Source organism: Protomyctophum parallelum (genome assembly GCF_964188405.1).
Source record: "Protomyctophum parallelum genome assembly, chromosome: 2".
Lineage (NCBI taxonomy): Eukaryota > Metazoa > Chordata > Actinopteri > Myctophiformes > Myctophidae > Protomyctophum > Protomyctophum parallelum.
Genome location: NC_139699.1, coordinates 7,051,825 through 7,071,129, shown reverse-complemented (window position 1 = coordinate 7,071,129; position 19,305 = coordinate 7,051,825). Strand labels below are relative to the sequence as shown.

Genomic DNA, 19,305 nt, shown 5'->3' with positions numbered 1-19,305 from the left:
TCCTACAACTACAACCTATCTCAAACCCTCACCCTAAACCTAAACCTAACCTCCCATGGGGCACCACACCTAAACCTAACCTTAACCCATGTCTAACCAATGACTAGTCTAAACTAAGTAATAAGTATGCACCCCATTGAGCACCACTGATATAGAAACATGAGGTTTTTCCGAAAACTGTCAGCATTTAGAAGACATTTTTAAAATTTCGACGTCAGGCCTACTGTAGGTCCAGAATGTCAAGGATGCAGCATGTTTATCTTAAGGCTTAAGATAAAAATGCTGCATCCTTGACAGTCTGGATCTTCTTTTGTGGGGAAACAGATTGTATTATTTGAGATCAGATTGAATAAAAGGGACAATATTGTTATTGAAATCCAAGTGGTGAAATGTGTTTCTGTATGTGTATGCATTTAAGTTGTTGCTGTTTTCCTGACATTAAAAGATGTACTTCAACCGTTTTCAATCTGTCATACTCATGTCGTTATAAATAATATGGTACCTTTTGTGTCTACCCCTATCTGTGTCTTGGTTGCCACTCTGTTAAGTGCTAAACAACATTAAAAAAGGAAAAATTAAAATCCTTAGACTCCTTCCAAACCGTTCTCAAAGAGCACTTCGGCCCCCCCCCCTATTTTTGAGGGTCACCAGCCCCTCCTATACACAGGTTTAATGTTTGTCTTTAGTTCAAGGTTTGTTTTGTAAAAGCCATTGACAATGAAGGGAAAATGTACGTCATAATGTACCTCATTACGTCATATTGTCTCTTTATTGTTAATGCCGTTTAAGGTTTGTGTTGGCACCGTTTGTTTTCCATCACCTAATCAACATGAGTTAGACTGTAATATATTAGCGCCCCTCACTTCACACAGGTGTGATTTTTCTATACTGTACATCAGGGGTGCCCAAAAGGTAGATGGAGATCTACCAGTAGATCATAAAGACCACATGACATGGCCCTAAAATATATTATTTAAATGTAAAAAAAAGAAAATCTGCCACTTGTAACCTTGGGAAATAAAGCAAGAGAAGCGAAGTTGAGAGGGTTTGGAAAGGCACGATGAGAGACTGGGAGACGGATGCTGAAGAGTTCGAAGAACGACTGACATTTTTAGAATCTGATCTCAGGTCAGAATGGGTTCATCAGACCAGTGTGTGTCCAGTGGAAACCTCGTATGAATCTGATCTCAGGTCAGAATGGGTTAAGCTGTGGCAACCCCGATGGGAATAAGCCGGGAGTAATATAAAAGGAACAACTTTCATCATTCCCTACATGCATGGGCCATCGGAAACCGTCCTATAGCTCTGTAGTGATGTCATCATGTAGTGACATCACAATGTCATTTGTAAGCATCATATATATAGTCGGTGCCATAAAGAAGTCGTTTCCAACCCTTCGGCTCTGAACTTTGAATAGTAATTTTTAGTAGGGTTTAAATCAGTAAAGAGGAGTCATCTTTAAAATATTACATACCTTTTTGACTAACATCACCACCCGACAGACTCCTCCCTTACGATGGAGTTCCTGTTTGGGAAGAAAAAGACCCCAGAGAAGATACTGAAGCAGAACCAGCGGGCGCTGACCAAGGCCATGAGAGACCTGGACAGAGAACGACAGAGGCTGGAGGAGCAGGAGAAGAAAATCATCGCTGCTATTAAGAGTATGTCTAAACAGGGACAAATGGATACAGTCAAGATCATGGCCATGGACCTGGTCCGTACGCGGCGTTACATCAGGAAGTTATACCTCTTGAGAGCAAATGTCCAAGCGGTCAGTCTCAAGATTCAGACTCTGAAGTCCAACAACACCATGACACAGGCCATGAAAGGCATCACCAAAGCCATGGCCAGCATGAACAGACAGCTCAACATGCCGCAGATTCAGAAGATCATGATGGAGTTTGAGAAACAGAGTGAACTCATGGACATGAGGGAGGACATGATAAACGACGCGATGGACGACGCTATGGGTGACGAGGACGACGAGGAAAACAGTGAAGCCATCGTGTCCCAAGTGTTGGACGAGTTCGGTCTCAGTCTGACGGATCAGCTGTCGAACATACCGGCCACGGGGAGAAGCCTGTTGGAGAAAGGAGACAAGAAGGCCGAACCCCAGGCTGCTCTCGTAGACGCCGACGCTGACCTGGAGGAGCGACTGAACAAACTCAGGAGAGATTATTGAATCCTCCTCAGACAGCTGACAGCAAATACATTGTGATCAAAGTTAATTTGGGAGTAAAAAGGTGTGTATTAGTATTTTGATCAGGTTACAGTATCATTACTAGGCATGTAACGGTATGAGATTTTACAGTACGGTATCAAACAAAATACTGTAGGCTATTTTATTTTTTTGACTCTGATTATAAGACGACCCCCCATTTGTGGAAAAAGAATATTGAATGTCATTGATAGTCTAGTCCCCGATTATAATACGACCCCGTTTCTTAGGATATTTCCATTGGAAGAGAACGTAGCCTTTCGCAGTTTCACCGTACAAGCCGTTTGTACTTGGACATGCATGGCTTAATCTTTGAGACATGCATATGCTACTGGCAGCATCAACCACCGGCCTGTTTCCGCCCGGGCACCCGGCCCAGGGTATATTGTTTGTAGAGACATTCTACAATATGATTATAATAGTACAATTATGGTTGTGGTTTCGCATGACGTCACTGCCATGCATGCACCAAAGAAAACTGATCTACAAATACAAACGCAAAACATTGCGACGTGTTCGATGCGCAGAATATGCACATGTTAAAATAAATATTTACATACCGTGAGCACGGACATCTCAGTATCAATACCGTCGCTGTTTATTATGGTATACCATATATGGTGTGCGAGCGCTGCTGCTGACTCAGCACCATTCAAATTGCATTTAATAATTATGTTCTATTGTACTGTATTTCAAATTCAAACAATCTAGGGTTGAGTCAACATGTGTCTGAAAATGTTGATATTTTGTTGGTTGTTTGGGTTAAAAAGTTCTAGTACGTATTCTGTGATTTGCCGAAAAACGTAGAGTGTCTTAGGGCCGATTCATACTCCTATTTTAGAGCCGAATAAAAGTCGGTTCGGCTCTGTAGAGCCTACAATGTGACGTTCGGGGGGGCGGGTACCGTCCTAAAGTCGGCTCTTCTGTGCTACTGAAATTTTCTGACGAGCCGAAATCATTTCGGCACTACAGCGCCGAAACAGCGGTAAAATAGGAGTATGAATCGGCCCAAAGGTTTCTCTGCATGGACCAACCCAGGCTGTGGTGCAGTGCCCTGTAGACCAGGTGTAGGCAATCATCAATGCTGTGGGTGTCAAGCTGCGCTTAATGTGACACTGCAGCTATGACTGCGCCCAGGGCAGCATGCGTGGATCTAAAACAGCGTTTTACAGCTCCCTGCTAAACAAGCACCCTGGGCGACCTGTAGGGGCCGCTGCAGGACAGCAACATACACTGCTCTCAGAGCCTGACCTCCCAGTCTCAAGGGAAGTGCCAAGCGGGTGCCCTGATCTCTTGCAAAACAACTTCAGTTTCTTTACCATATGGAATTTGGCTTGAGTATGTTATTTTTTAGCCCCTCCTATGTCCAGCTTTGAGGGTGTGTAAACACAAACATTGTCCTAACACAAACATCGAATGCCATTGAAAATGAATGGCTATCTTTGAATGTTAAAAATGAAGACGAAGGTGAAGACGGAAATGATATATATACATATATATACATATACACATATATATATATATATATACACGTCACACACACACAACCACTACAAATCCACAAGTAGTAATCTATACAGACTACGAACCTGTATTGCTAATATTTTGTGGCTAATCCATTTCACCCCCTCTCAAGGATTCACCACGTTGACAGTAGTCTACAGTGCAGTAGTATATTCTAATACAGTGGTATTCATTCAATTCAAGGGGGGGGGGGTTATAGAGCCTCGCAGTCCCGCCCCCTCGAGACCCGGAAAATAAATCCCCGTTCTTTTTCCTCATAGACTTTTCAGAAAGTATTTATTTAAAGACGTTTACGCCGCGGACAAAGACAACTCTTGTGGTGACAAATCATGACAATAAACAAAAAAAATTCGGGCCAAACAAAGAATTAGAAAGTAGACAAAAACGGCAGGTTACAACATATTGTGTTTGTTGTCATGATTTGTCACGACTCGGCTTTGAGTTGGCGCTTAAAATGTCTTTAAATAAATACTCTTTGAAATGTCTATGAGGAAAAATGCATTGGGATTCATTTCCTGGGCCTGGCGTGGTCATGAAAGGGGGCGGGACTGCGACGCTCTATTTGGCAGGGGGAACATACTGGACATTTGAAGCGAGCGTCAAATAAAAATAAGAAATGTATTATCTGTCAGAAAGCTCCAACAGAATAATCAGTTTCAATTTCATACAAACTAATTAGGTATAAGTCAATCGTTTCCAGCATTACTAAATGCTTTAGTAACAAAGCCAAACTAGTGTCTTCAGTATGTAAACAATTTTAATCAAACATTATATTCATGGAAAACAATTACATTTTAAGTTGATCATACAGAACCTCATAAAAATGTATCAACAAAAAAGCATTACCAAATACTGTGTTAAAACATCTGAATTATCCATAAACACAATATACATCCGCTAATAAAACTTGGAAGAAAAAGACCAACATATGAACAAAATTGTACATTAAGACATACACATATTTGATGGAATCGCTATCCCTAAAAAGGTGTTGAAGACGAAGCTATTATTCATCCATCTTTTCGTCGCCTTGGTAATGTCTGTACTCTGGCCTGAGTTCCCAGGTGTTTTTGTGCGTTCCCTTCACATTGTAGATGCCTATGTCATGGAGGATTTCCTTCAAGTAATTCTGCAAGAAGACACATTTGCTAGTGAGGAGGAGGGTCTACTAATGCTGATTGTTTTATCCAATCCATTATAGCCTATATATATATAGCGCTATATGGAGCACTTCATGCATTATGGTAACTTCAGTGATGTAAATAGGTTTTCAATGTAATGAGTCCCGGGATGCAGGCATGGTCTTTTAGAATGAGTCCCAGAGACATTTTATGAGTCCCACTTCAACGACATTAACCCATTCTGACCTGAGATCAGATTCATATGAGGTTTCCACTGGGACACACACTGGTCTGATTAACCCATTCTGACCTGAGATCAGATTCTAGAAATGTCAGTCGCTCTTCGATTTTTCAAAAATAGCAGACCTACAAGCTCGTATCGCGCCACTCGGTGGCGCGATATGAGCTTGTAGATCTGCTATTTTTCAATAGCTAAAGCACGACATGATGCCGACACCAAAATGGGTGCCCGTTCAGAATGGGTTAAGAGTCATATTTTGCCATTTTTACAAATTGCAGCTTTTAACTCCCATTTCATTTTATATGGTTATAATGGTTACAGTATATTCATGTAGAAAATAGAAGAAATTATTATTATAACTAAAGCTAGCAAAAATAAACTATAATAAAAAGTAGTGCATCCCGTGGATGCAGAGCTCATTGATTTATTGTGTCCCTTAGCTATAAACTGCGTTATATTCTCCTATATTCAGCTATAGAGCACCTTAGTCTGCCGTCAATATCGGTAGAGGGCGCAAATCCACAGGTTCGTGTACTTTTAATTTGCATTGTTCGCCTCGTATAAGAACTGTGTTTGATAAATAAACATGTCACCCCGGCCGTTTCACTCATATGGATATGAAGAATCAACTGACAGAGAAAACGCTAATGTTACTGCTACTGAATTAGTTACATTTTCACTAGAGACAGTTTGTATCATATATGAGTGACTGACTGTTGCAAACGATACAGAGACACCTCCCTGACAATAACGCAGAGACAGCTTGTTTATTTTTGGACTACAACGATTTTAAAATGAGCCCATGTTATTCTCCATAGAGAAATTACTTCCTGGAACAACATTTTCAGATGGAGGTCGGTGGCCAATTACATATAATCTTGGGGATCCTGACATGAAAACGACTGACAGAAACATAGGGTTTTTTTCCAGAAAACTGTCAGGATTTAGAAGACATTTGTAGAAAGGTTCCCAGGTCTAAATGGGCTAAGAGCTGAGTGAATGAATCTTACCACAGGCTGCTTGGTGATGTCCACCAGGTCTTTGATGTTGTAGAACTGGTGCTTCTCGAAGGCAGAGAACAACATGTCCAAAACCTGTTGCTTGTCAGCCCTGGCCCGTTTACCCTCCTCCTTCTTCTTCTTGTCATATTCACGCTTTAGCACAAAAATAAAAACAAACCGCAAGGGTTAAAAGATGTCTTTCTCACAGATATTATATACCAAGTATGTCAAGTTGCCCTGCGGTAACTTGTGAAACAAGACCGTTTGGGATGTACAAGCAGTGTTATTTTTGTCAACTAAAACTAAGACGAAAAATGTTCGTCGACTACCCTTTTCCACCGACGAAAACTAAATGGAAACTAAATCAAAACTAATCTACTGCATATACTGAAAACTTCGTCAACAAATAAAAACTAGACTAAAATATCAGGAAGGGACTGTGTAGACAAGAGATCCAGTATAAGTCATTTTACACTTGGTTGCATGCATTTTCAGCAAGTGTAAAATCAGTCATTACGGCGGCATCAAGGCCCGCCAAAACACATTTTAGTCGACTGAATCACCTGTAGATTTAGTCGACTAAAATCTTATATTTAGTCGACTGAAACTAGACTAACACTAAAACATTCCAGGTGACTAAAATGTGACTGAAACTAAATGAAAACTATTCAAGAGACTACGACTAAAGCTAAAATAGAAATTCGCTGCCAAAAACAACACTGTGTACACGGAATTATAGGAGTCAATCTTTCTTACATTGTAAGCGTGGTTGGCTACAGGTTTGTAGTTGTTGGTGACAGCTTTGTCCAGCTGCTGAGACAGCCTCATAGGTTTGGTAGACTCTTCAATTTGTATCCTGTCAAATGACAAAATCACTCATTTACCTTCACAGTATTGAAAAACTGTATTCTACCTGTATTTTATAAATGCAATAGATTAAGGCATTAAAAATCTATTCATAATCAACGTTCAAAAATATGCCTGACTTAACACAATTTGTGCCTAAGACGTCTTTAGAATTATCCCATGGTGTGCCCAAGATGTCTGTACACGTCTTAGGAAAAAAAATAATATATTTATATATTCTTTGGGGTGTTTTCTTTCTAAAATGGGCACCCCACGTCGCTATTTTGAAAGAATAAAAGGGCACCCAATGTTTAACTAACCGGGTGATAATTTGCTATCAAAACGGATATTGATATTACTAAATGAATAGATCACAATGCTTTCAGCATTAAAACGACACAATGGACTTTGGGTTGTTACAGGAGTTTGAGGAGTTATTGTTTCACAACCTAAATCAAGATACCATAGCTGGTGTTGAAGTCAACATGCTGGTATTGTGACCCACAGTCAACATGCTGGTATTGGTATTGTAAGCAAAAGCAAAGCAACCATGTTTACCCAGGGTAACTGGACTAAGCTCACAAGAACTTGTTTACAGCCAGGCTCTGCTCATAGAACATTTCATGGTAGGGGTTCAATGCCTTGCTCAAGGGCACTTCAGCGGTGGTAATTCTAACGTGCCGGTCCGGAGATACGAACTAGCGACCTTGCGATATCAAGACCTCTCCACAAACTGTTCGGCCACAAGTGTATTTATACTTTGCTTACCAGCACACAATACCCCACAGACTGAGCCACACAGTCGTACTACACACAGTCGTACTATGGAGCATAAATCAGGCTTTCCAAATCTGATCAAATGATTCCCGAGCGCGGCACGGCTGCAGCTCACCGCTCCTTGGCTGCGGCTCACCGCTCCAAGAGATGGGTCAAATGCAGAGAACAGATTTCACTGCTGAATTCTGAATGAGTAACAATGTGAGGTTCATCCGTTTGGTGTGTGTGCATGCACGCACTCACGCGTGTTTTCATAGCGGACTTAGTACTTACCTCTTCAACTTCATGTAGTTTTCACTGGCAGCTGGTCGGCATTCTGCTTTCTGCACCACCACTCCCTCCAGAGCTATTTTATCTACAGCAGATGAGATTTAAACAAAACACAATTTAATCCACACTGCACATGTTTACCTGTTCCTTTCCATATCCATATCTTTATAAAAACAGATGGTAACAACTCAAGATACTTTCACAAACCTTGCTGTTTATATGAATCCTGTGCAATTCAAATCAATGCTTCACCTTTTCTTTATTTCTTGAATTTCAATAAATTGATCTACACGTCGTGAACATTCCTTTAACCAACACTGCACCACAACAGCAGCAGCTTACCAAAAACCTGCATCTAAGCAGAAATGAATAGTTTTCAGAATCCTCATGGGGGCCCATGCCTGGTTTAGCCAGGGGAGGGCAGTGTTGGACAGTGTCTTGACTGTTCCCCGAAAATCCTCATGGGGGCCCCGGCCCTCCGGCCCCCACAGACTCTACATCACTGCATCTAAGCCAACATCAGCAAGCTGAGCTCCACTCTGAGTCTGAAACCACAGTCTTTCCAACCTCTACTAGACTCAAAACTCAGTCTCTAAACACTTTGTTCAACGGAGACATAACACAATCTCCCAGCTTCTGTTGCTAAAACTGGTGACTGGAAACATTTTTTTTACACTGCATTACATAAAACAGTCTTTAGGGCAGTCCTTCATATTGGTGCGGTGACATGATTCATTTCCAAATCAGTTGGCATAGCTTTGTTACCAGGACTTTGCATCGGTGTTCCAGTACCTTGCATTTAAAAGATCCCTGGCCTAGACTTATCGCTAGGCGGAGATCTCAAATTGTCTGGTACCCAATCCTCTACACAAGACCACAGAAACTACATGAAATTCAGAGATCCAGAGAAGAGAGGCACGGAAAAGAGGCCCTAACTTAGCAGACACGTTGCCTCCCTAAGTGGACCCGAGTGGATCATAATTCTGATCCTATGGCACAAAGCCAAAAGGGAACCACATCCTGCATGTTTCCCCATTGGTGCAACTCTGACTGAGACCCTCTGGGGATTGAGACGGAGGAACTCACCTGGACCTGCCCCCGGCCCCGAACCCGAGCCCTCTTCTGATTGGCCTACAGGAAGGGAGGGAGGGATGGATGGTGAAATGACAGCAGAGAGAGGGGGGGGGGGGGGGGGTCGAACAATAAGAACCTCACCCAAAGGGTTTAGTCATCCGTCAATCGCAGACGAGTCGATTGAAGATACACGGAGCTGCTTCTCCGTGTATTCGATCCACAAACGGATGAGCACGGTCGTGCACATGAGCAAGCAAAGCATGCGCTCACACACAAGCTGAGCACAGAGACACTCCACCAACCAACATTTAAAACACACACACACACACACCAGCGCACACGACACTCAAAAGGAGTGTCAATACAAACAGGAACAGCACAAGCAGCGTTCATCATTAAAAAAAAAAGAATTCATAATAATCCAAGGACACATTCAAAGACCTCCATCATGCACACACATCAAAGCAACGCTACAAAGATTGAGCCAGATTTGTGTTGATTGACAGGTCTATGTTAACAAACAAGGTCCAAATCACACACAAAAGATCCCAACTTTTCAAAAGGAAGCTTGCAAAAAACGGTCTGTGATCAATATATTGGCAATGAACTGAAAACCTCAAGAGAGAGAGAGAGAGAGAGAAAATAACAAAAAGTAGGCTAATAGCAATTAAATAGGAATCAGGTACACATTCACATCTGAGCAGTAATTTATCCCATTCTGAACGGGAACCCATTTTGGTGTTAGCATCATGTTATGCTTTAGCTATTGAAAAATAGCAGATCTACAAGCTCATAGCGCGCCACCGAGTGGCGCGCTACGAGCTTGTAGGTCTGCTATTTTTGAAAAATCGAAGAACGACTGACATTTTTAGAATCTGATCTCAGGTCAGAATGGGTTCATCAGACCAGTGTGTGTCCAGTGGAAACCTCGTATGAATCTGATCTCCGGTCAGAATGGGTTATACGTAATAAGCAGACCTGCCAACCGTGGGATATTGATACGAGTACCACCATGGGCAGCACGTTGTGGCAGGGGGTCCCACGGGGGGGGGGGGGGGGGGGGGGATGTTATATATTTCACACCTGAAATGTAGTACATTGCACTAATGGAGAATTATTATACTGTTTATAACAGCGTTGATAAAAAAATAAGTCTGTTTGCTCACTGGCTGTAGATAAGACATGTACGTAATTTAACTTTGGCAGTGGATCCTACTAATGGACACGCTCGGTCAGACAAGACAGCTTGGTTCAATATATTATTAACATAATTCCTGCTAATACTATATGTCATTTATAAGGAGCAAAATTAGTTCCTGCTGCTCAGCTACATACTAATTCCTACACGGGATGTGTTTATGACCAGTTTAACGACGCCCTCGGGCAAGTTAAGTTAACTGAGGTTAGGTTTAGGTATAGTTTTACTGAGGTTAAGGTTAGGTTTAGGTATAGTTTTACTGAGGTTAAGGTTAGGGTTAGGTTTAGGCTGTCAATCACAGCGACTGGCCAATCACAGCGTGTCGACTGTACAACCTGTGTAGGCTTTGGTATGTCGCTGCTGCTCAACATGTTTCAGCACAAGCGGTGTTCCGCCGAACAACATCAACACTGATTGGCTGTCAGGACGCCATGTGCAGCACACGTCGCTTCAATTGGCTTTTCCAGCCGGCCAGCCAGCCAGCCAATCACAGCGGGGCATTCCTAGAACTGGGGGTGGGATCCAAAATAACCAGGGAATTCCTGGAACTGCGGTGGGATCCATAAATAACGCAGCAGTCACTCTGGAACCGATACAATGTCAAGTGAAGCAGCTTTCTGCTTCTACGGGCCGACTGCGTGGAACAAACTCCCACTGTACCTTCGACAGGCAGCCTCTGTAGTTTAATAACACTGTAACTTCGACAGGCAGCCTCTGTAGTTTAATAACACTGTACCTTCGACAGGCAGCCTCTGTAGTTTAATAACACTGTAACTTCGACAGGCAGCCTCTGTAGTTTAATAACACTGTACCTTCGACAGGCAGCCTCTGTAGTTTAATAACACTGTACCTTCGACAGGCAGCCTCTGTAGTTTAATAACACTGTACCTTCGACAGGCAGCCTCTGTAGTTTAATAACACTGTACCTTCGACAGGCAGCCTCTGTAGTTTAATAACACTGTACCTTCGACAGGCAGCCTCTGTAGACACTTTTAAAGCACAGCTCAAGACCTACTTTTACACTTGTTTTTAGTTGATCTTTTCAATTCCTTGTTATTCATGTCCTCACTGTATTGCATTACTGCTATTAATATAATGTTTTATGCCTTGCCTTTTTCTTCTCTATTGTTCTGTAAAGCACTTTGAGCTGCATTTCATGTCATGAAAGGTGCTATACAAATTAAGTGTTATTATTAATGACTTATCCATGACCACACACGGTATATTATGTTTCAGGGTTATAGTAGACAACAACGACACACTCAAAGCTAAGAAGAATTAGGCTACAAATAGCAATTTGTAAAAAGGAGTGTATTAGAGCCAGACGCACATGAAGAAGCAGAATTAAATGGAATGATTCTTCCACCTTGTATTGGCAGGCAGTCGGCACACAGAACTTACCTCTTAGATGTTTTATGAGTAGAACACACAGTTAACCATTAAAGCTACAATCCCAAGACTTATTTTAATTAATTAAACATATTAACCCATTTTGGGCGGGAACCCCTTTTGGTGTTTAAACATTGTTATAATTTAGCTATTGAAAAATAGCCACCGAGTGGCGCGCTACGAGCTAGTAGATCTGCTATTTATTTATTTTTAAATCGTGAAAATATTTATTTCAAGAAAACTGGAGGATTTAGAAGATTTTCTTTTCTTTTCGAGGTCAGGCCTAAATGGGTTAACCTATCTGTATGGTATAGGTTCATAAAATATAACACATCAGCAGTCGTCTGTCTCCTACTTTTCTAACAAGACAGTAGTAGTACAAGACAGTACAAGACAGTACTGGTTGACAGTGTCAATAAGGTTATTTGAAGAAGACAGTGCATTTGATTGTATTTGGATACTAGATGCACCACCATCTTTATTTCAGTTAAGACATCAATGCAATTGCCTCTCTGTCAGGAGAGACAACAGACATGCAACCTAGGGATTGTAGCTTTAATTCACGTTATATTATACCATACGAGTTAATACTCATTTGTGATTAGATGGCAATACATCACTCAAACGTAGGTCCTGGTCAAAGTTTTGTCACAATTCAAAATCAAACTGTACCTACAGTAGAACAATAGTAATAAAACGTACGGTATAAGCCGTTTTTTTGGACTAAGAATGGTTACCAAGACAACACAGCTTTTGGTAGCCGTTTTCAACTGAATATTTTCAACTATTAAGTCAAAACATAATATATTGCCATGGTAACGGACACAGTGGAGAGTGAAGGCTCATTCATAGTCTGGATTTTCGGTGGTGAGGTGACCACCGCTCCGGTGGTGAGCTGACCACCGCTCCGGTGGTGAGGTGACCACCGCTCCGGTGGTGAGGTGACCACCGCTCCGGTGGTGAGGTGACCACCGGAGCTGAAATAACGTTGATCGGTGGCGAGTAAAAACAGAGAGAAGGGCTGGGGCGGTTCGTGACGTCATGTTGTAGTTCTGTGGTCACCTCACCACCGAAAATCCAGACTATGAATGAGCCTCGACACTCTTCCTTCCATGTCTATTATTTTCCAATATCAGGACACCTCTGAGTGTTGTTGTGACACAAACAGGTGTTGCATCCCAAGGGCGGCTCTCACCTGAGGACGTCTCCGTGAAGACAGCCAACGTCTGCCCCTTGTCCACCGTCTGCATGGTGAATGGATGCTCCCGAGGTGCAGACACAGTGGCACCTCCGGCGCACTCAATCTGTGTCAGGTCTTCATTCAAAGTGAAAGACACCTGTAAAAGACGAGCATCATACAAAGACCTTTGCTTTACTAGATCTTGGCGACTTCGAGTTAAAGACTCTTATACTCGAGTCGCCACAAACGGGACTCTAGACTCGACCCCCAGACTCCAGACTCGGACTGGAGCTCAATGACTCGCCGAGTGATTACCGTATTTTTGGACACACATTAATGAGTGAAATGCCCGAAAAAATATATCCAATCCCCATCCCTTTTCTTTCCCTTCCCGCGGAGCTCGGTTGATTTCATTCCACGGTGGCGATGCGCACAAACTGATACATGATGGAGCCTTTCATCATAACATTTAAATATGAAAACGGCAAAAACTAAACGCATATGTTTGTGTCCGCATCAGCTACCCAACTTTATTTAACTTTGCATTTGTTTAACGCAATTTGGGGCGGGAACCTCTTTTGGTGTTTATAGCATTATGTTATACTTTGGCTATTGAAAAATAGCAGATCTACAAGCTTCTAGGTCTGCCATTTTTGAAAAATCGTGAAAATGTGGCCCAAATGTTTGAATATATTCTTTCACGGCGAATGTTTTGAACTCAAATCTTTGCTTCTGAGGGCTTCCTGAAACAACATATTTTCAGATGGGGGTCGGCGGCCAATTACATATATTTTTGGGAGTCCTTGACATGAAGTCGTTTGAGAACGACTGACACGGAAACATAGGGTTTTTCAGAAAACTGTCTTTAGAAGGCATTTGTAGAATCGTCCTCAGGTCGAAATGGGTTAATATGTTGATACGAGGATGGGATAGACGGTGAGGAAACATTTTTTAAACATGGGGTTCCATGGATCATGTGCGCTGCAGCTGCTGACCTCGTTATTTAACAGTAACACTACGTAATTAATGTTCACTGCATTAACATCAAGTTCCATATATTTTGCCCATGTAATGTTACAGTACTGTACCTACAGGCTTATTTGGTTACAAACATGTTTAGTTGTAGCCTATATATTATAAACTTTATTACAGGCTCATGGCCCACAGGGTAAAAACATACAATACATAGAAAAAGGTAAAATAATAAAATAAAATAAAAATAAGTTATCCAGCCCCTCAGGGAACAAATCAAAAGAGGCACTCGTGCCAGTGTCCTCTGATGGTGGATGTGAACCTGACAGAGCTACAGAGAGGGTCTGTCATCAGCCGTATTAATCCATTCAAGGAGCGGTCCAGTCTACACATGAATTTGTAGGTAAGGTTCCTCAAGAGGGCCATGAAGGTGGTGAGTCCTAGTGTACAGAATAGTGCACTAGCTCTAGTGCTCCTGGGTTTCTTGAGTAGAATGCGCAGACAGTCATTGTAGGCTACTTGCAGCTTGCGCAAGCTCTCCTTTTTAAAGTTCACCCACAATGGGGCAGTATAGAGGGGGGTGCAGTACGCTCTAAACAGGTTAACCTTAACATCAGTTGTACAGTGGTGAAATTTGCGAACCAGCATGTTTGCTTGCACATAAAGCATTCTCCTCTGTCTATACATATCTTCATCATCATCTAGTGTATCTGTGATGATGTGACCAAGATATTTAGCACTTTTAGCTACATTTACAGTCAGACCAGACAGGTAAAAATGTGGGAACCTGAGCTCCGAGTCATCCTTCGTTCTACATATCAGGACCATGCTCTTCTTAGCATTATACTTAATATTAAAGTCCAGCCCATAATTAGAGCAGATATTGAGCAGATGTTGGAATCCGCTGCTACTAGGGGATATTAAGCTCAGGTCGTCCGCGTACATAAAGTGGTTAATTAGAGTATCACCAATCATACACCCAGTATTGCACTCTTCTAGCTGCTTTGATAGGCCGTCCATATATAAATTAAAGAGGGCTGGGGATAAAATCCCCCCCTGTCTGACGCCATTGCCCACCCGAAAGGGGGCAGATAGGGTGTTGCCCCATTTGACCTGCATTTGCTGGTTGGCATACCAGTAGACCAATATACGTATTAAATTACTGGGCACACCCCTAAGCTTGAGCTTATTAAAAAGCTTATAATGATGAATAAGATCAAAAGCACGGGAAGCATCAATAAGACCAACAAACATAGTAGAACCCTGCTTTCTATATGTCTCTACTGCTTCTTTGAGAGCATATATACACATATCAGTACTATGTTTAGGCTTGAAGCCAAACTGATTGTCAGTGGTGGTTATATACATACTTAATCTGTCCAGAAGTAGTTTTTCTAATACTTTGGACAAAATGCTTGCAAGCGCTATAGGCCGGTAGTTATCAATACTACCAACTTTCCCTGACTTGTCTTTTATCACAGGGACTAGAACAACAGACAACATGGAGTCAGGTAAAGTACCATGGGTCATCAAACCAGAGAAACAAATAGAAAGCAGCACAGCCAATCTAGGACCAGCTAGCTTTAGGTGCTCAGCAGTGATATTATCTAGGCCACTGGCCTTTCTCTCAGACAGTTGCGCTATTGAATTAAAAACCTCATGGGTGTTAAAAACAGTGATTTCATTTTCATCTTCTATTTTTCCCACATGGAAAGGCTCACTTTTGACACTATTAAACAGGGAAGCATAATGCTGCCTCCAGAGTTCAGCGATGCCCACAGGATCAGTTACCCCCTCTATATTACATGGGAGTGCTACTTGAGCCCTGTTTAGGGACTTGACTTCTTTCCAAAAGTTAGTAGAATCATTATTAAGCAGATTGTCAGCCATAGAATGTGCACTCATGGCCTGCTCTTGCTTACTTATAAACCTTAATGCATATTTGTACTTGGCATTGGTTCTCTTTTTATGTTCTAGGACAGGTCCCAGTCTGGGCCTGCCAGCTATAACCCAGGCTCTATGGGCATCGTTGGCCTCAGCATGGTGGCTAGCTACATATTTATTCCACCCAGGCTTGGCCTTTTTAGGGCGTGAGAATAAAGACCTACTAGCATTCTGCAGGGCACTCACTATGTCATTGTACATGAGACAAAGGCTTTCCCCATGGGCTGGGTCCTCGCAATTTACATTGGTGCAACAAATTGCATTCATGGGTAGATGCATATTAGACAATAATTCATTAGAGTAAAGAGAATATTTGAGGACATCATTTTCAGAGAGTTTGCCCCAATTTATTTTAGCCTCTTTTTCTTCATTAACCTTAGTGAGAGTTGGCACATTTTCAACATTTAAAACCATGGCAACAGGTATGTGGTCAGTCGTAGCTAACCCATAACGTATCTCCATATTAACTAACGTGGCGTGTGCATCAACAGTGGATATCACGTGATCGAGCCAAGAAGTGGTGTTCCATGCTTCGCTAATATAAGTAAAGCTTGACTCAGGCAAGAGCAGTTTGCTTGATATTACTAGGTTGGCTTCATTTGTGAATTTCTCCATATTCTTAGCAAATAAAGACTTGTTGTCTGACAGGTCAGCATTATAATCACCCAGCACATAGATACATGACATAGATACATTCCGTCGCGCATCATCGATTATGGTGTGTCCAAAAGAACAGATCTGCAAGCTGTCAACACACACCATGATGAAACAGCGTGTCGACAGCTTGTATGTCTGTTATTTGGGGGGGGGGGGGGGGGTAGCCAGCCCGACGCAAGTTACGCATTGGAACGAGACATGGGTTTGAGAGGCTGATTGGTGTAAAACGTAAACCTACAGTATTAGATATTCAATAGCCCATTTAAAGTTGTCAAGACGATATAGCTGTAGCTCTGTTTTGGAACATTGCACGAATAAGATCTCGGACTCAATGACTCGAGCTCCGTGACTCGTGGCACGCGACAGAGGATAAATAAGAATACACACGGATAAATATGAATCAAGCTACTTTCAATTGGAGACAGGGTGTATCCACATTTAAACAAAATTGACAATCACATACCTCTGCTTTTCCCTGGTTCCTGAAAGAAACAGCAGTCACAAATATTGATTTAAAAGGTGTAATAATAAGTAGGGTAAGAACAAAACATTGCAATCTAACAATAACAGAACACACATTCTCAAGACGGCAACAGTAGACGATCATAGTTCTTCTTCACTTGACACTTACTTGCCAATTCTTATTTTCCCAACCTCGCCTCTCCCAGGAGCCTTTGCCCATTGTTGAGCCAAATATTTTGGCACCTGCACATCAATGGAACACAGACATTTTGGTTATATTAAGGTTTTAGATTTGTGCTAATGATAATCACTTTAAAAACACCAGCCCATTGGTTAATTGGATCACATGCTTAGCTACATTGAAATGCAATTACTTTTTTATTTTTGTTGAATCATGTAGAGTTGCAACACCAACAATTGACATACATCACATACATCCAAAAACACCAACATTGCAGCTGTATGGAAAGCTTGAATTACCCTCTTTCCATCTGCAAAGGATTTGGTTCATAAAATTCCACTGTAGACATATTAGTATGAGCTACTTTGCGTTTAATACAACCAGATGGACTTTAATTCTGTTTGGTTTAACGTGTGCTCAATGGTTGGTGTTGTCAATGGTTGGTGTTGGTTAGCCCCTTTCGGGACCCTACATAAAGCTTCTCTGAAATTTTGATGAGACTGGGTCGAACAAAATGTCAGAAACTTCAGTACCATTGGGTTCTGCTTGGAGGGCTAGGTGTTGGTGTGAACTAGCCTTGGATCAAGATTATACTGTAGGCTATACATGTACATTAGGTATGTATCTGTGTAATGCACCATACCGAACATTCTGTCCATTATTTATTTCCCAAGCCTTACATATTAATGAAATTCGCATAATTAAAGTCTCTCGGGTCTGACTTTTACTTAAAAAAAACCAAACATCTATAAGTCTTGATCCAGGCTAACAATGAACAGATAAACAACACGAGAACTAACGGTTCAAACGAAACAGTGCAGCTATATGAGCTCTTTGGCTAACGTTGTGCTAACGACTAACTTTATGAACATTTATTTGATCCGTCTGTGTAAACAATCACACCTTACCTTTACGAGCCATACACCAGTGTTCTGTTTGGCACCAGTTAAATCCACTTCTCCTTTCTCCGACATTATTCTTTAAAGTTCATCTGAGGATAAATAAACAATCAGAAAAGAGAAGCTACACAAAATAATGAGCTAACATTGAATGGAATGCTATTATCTCTTCTTCTTCTATTAGGGTTTGACTGGCGGTTGGCATTACCGCCGCCTACTGGTTTCTAATCCATTATGTTTAATGCACATTAAAACCCTTTCATGCCCGAAAACCCTAAAATCCCATGAAAAAGATATTTATGCACAATATTCAAGTCATATGTATCTAAACTGTGGCATATTTATTTTCAGGTGCATTATTAATCTTTTCAGCCAAGCAATCGTCCACCAAACATTTCCCACAAAAATGAGGTTTATGCGATTTCATGCAGATACTTAAATCAAAAGCATAACGTTTACTTTCTCCAAGATGTATTCATACTGATACATGTCATGAGGCACATTAAATAATACAATTCCACCTAAATTAATAAACATAGTCAGCTGAATAAAGTAGCATTTTAAAATCATTATAGCTATGAATATTATCAATTCATTGCTGTAGGTTAAATATATATATATATATATATATATTATTTATAACCACAATACATGTGTAATTATTTCCTGCATGCTTTGATGATTTTGATACAGCTACTATTAGCTGAAAGTGGGATTTCTGGTGTTCAGTGACTGTCGAAGTTTTTCCAAGATGTTGAATGGGAAAGAAGTTCCTTCAGAACTTGCCCTGCAGTTGACGGCTGAGCATGTGCATAGAGTGTAATCTCAGATGGACCAGAGGCAGAGGACCTTGGATCAGACCTTGGATCAGATTGCAGTTGCTGATGTCATACATCTAGTCTGAATATGAGATGACTGACTGCCTTCTCCATCTGATGTTATGGCCTCTACACTAACTGAAAAGCTACCTCCACATATTCAAAGGTATTGTGATAGCGACATGAAAAATAAACTTAAAGTCGCTGAGAGGCGATGGGATGGGCCATGTTGTCAGACGCGCTCCGCCACAAACAAAAGGAATTAGCTGGATCCAAATGTAAAGCAAAATGACCACAGCTACAAAGTATATAAAGTAAATGAAATAAAGCGGTCAACAAAAGGTATGGCGTCCCACACACCCCCCCTCTCTCTCTCTGCAGGTGAACAGGTGATGTTAAAAGGTAACCTTGGGTCCGCCCCTATGCCCGTCAATCATCCACATTAACACCCTACTCATTTCATTGACCGAATGTATAGTCAACATAACCAAACATGCTGGAGCATGGAATGGTTGGTGGACCAACCAGTTCAT

At 41.5% G+C, this 19,305-nt stretch overlaps 2 protein-coding genes across 3 annotated transcripts; one reads left to right on the top strand and one right to left on the bottom strand.

The window, feature by feature from the left end:
• Positions 1-1,513: 1,513 nt before the first annotated feature.
• On the top strand, positions 1,514-2,182 carry LOC310877388 (charged multivesicular body protein 2a-like; the record flags this gene model as incomplete). The annotated part of the gene is made up of 1 exon (XM_083791219.1): positions 1,514-2,182. Exon 1 carries the CDS (start codon positions 1,517-1,519, stop codon positions 2,180-2,182), a length of 666 nt encoding a protein of 221 aa, XP_083647345.1. The 5' UTR covers positions 1,514-1,516.
• Positions 2,183-4,501: 2,319 nt separating this feature from the next.
• LOC310855042 (general transcription factor IIF subunit 2-like) lies at positions 4,502-18,111 on the bottom strand. 2 transcript variants are annotated; one of them, XM_083759887.1, is made up of 9 exons: positions 17,964-18,111; positions 17,044-17,117; positions 16,876-16,894; positions 12,855-12,996; positions 9,085-9,129; positions 8,002-8,083; positions 6,862-6,961; positions 6,115-6,258; positions 4,502-4,871 (listed from the first exon to the last, which is right to left on the bottom strand). In XM_083759887.1, exons 1-9 carry the CDS (start codon positions 18,027-18,029, stop codon positions 4,749-4,751), a joined length of 795 nt encoding a protein of 264 aa, XP_083616013.1. In that variant the 5' UTR covers positions 18,030-18,111; the 3' UTR covers positions 4,502-4,748. The 2 variants fall into 2 exon arrangements, with proteins under 2 accessions (XP_083616013.1, XP_083616014.1); XM_083759888.1 differs by lacking the exon at positions 9,085-9,129.
• Between the last annotated feature and the right edge of the window lie 1,194 nt (positions 18,112-19,305).

What these genes read in the sequence shown, in the direction of transcription:
- LOC310855042 (XM_083759887.1), bottom strand. Translation starts at nt 18,029, where the DNA reads ATGTCGGAGAAAGGAGAAGTGGATTTAACTGGTGCCAAACAGAACACT. An exon ending in AACTACATGAAGTTGAAGAG is followed by an intron (nt 6,962 to 8,001) that starts GTAAGTACTAAG and finishes GTCATTTGACAG; the next exon opens with GATACAAATTGAAGAGTCTA. An exon ending in TAGCCAACCACGCTTACAAT is followed by an intron (nt 6,259 to 6,861) that starts GTAAGAAAGATT and finishes TTTGTGCTAAAG; the next exon opens with CGTGAATATGACAAGAAGAA.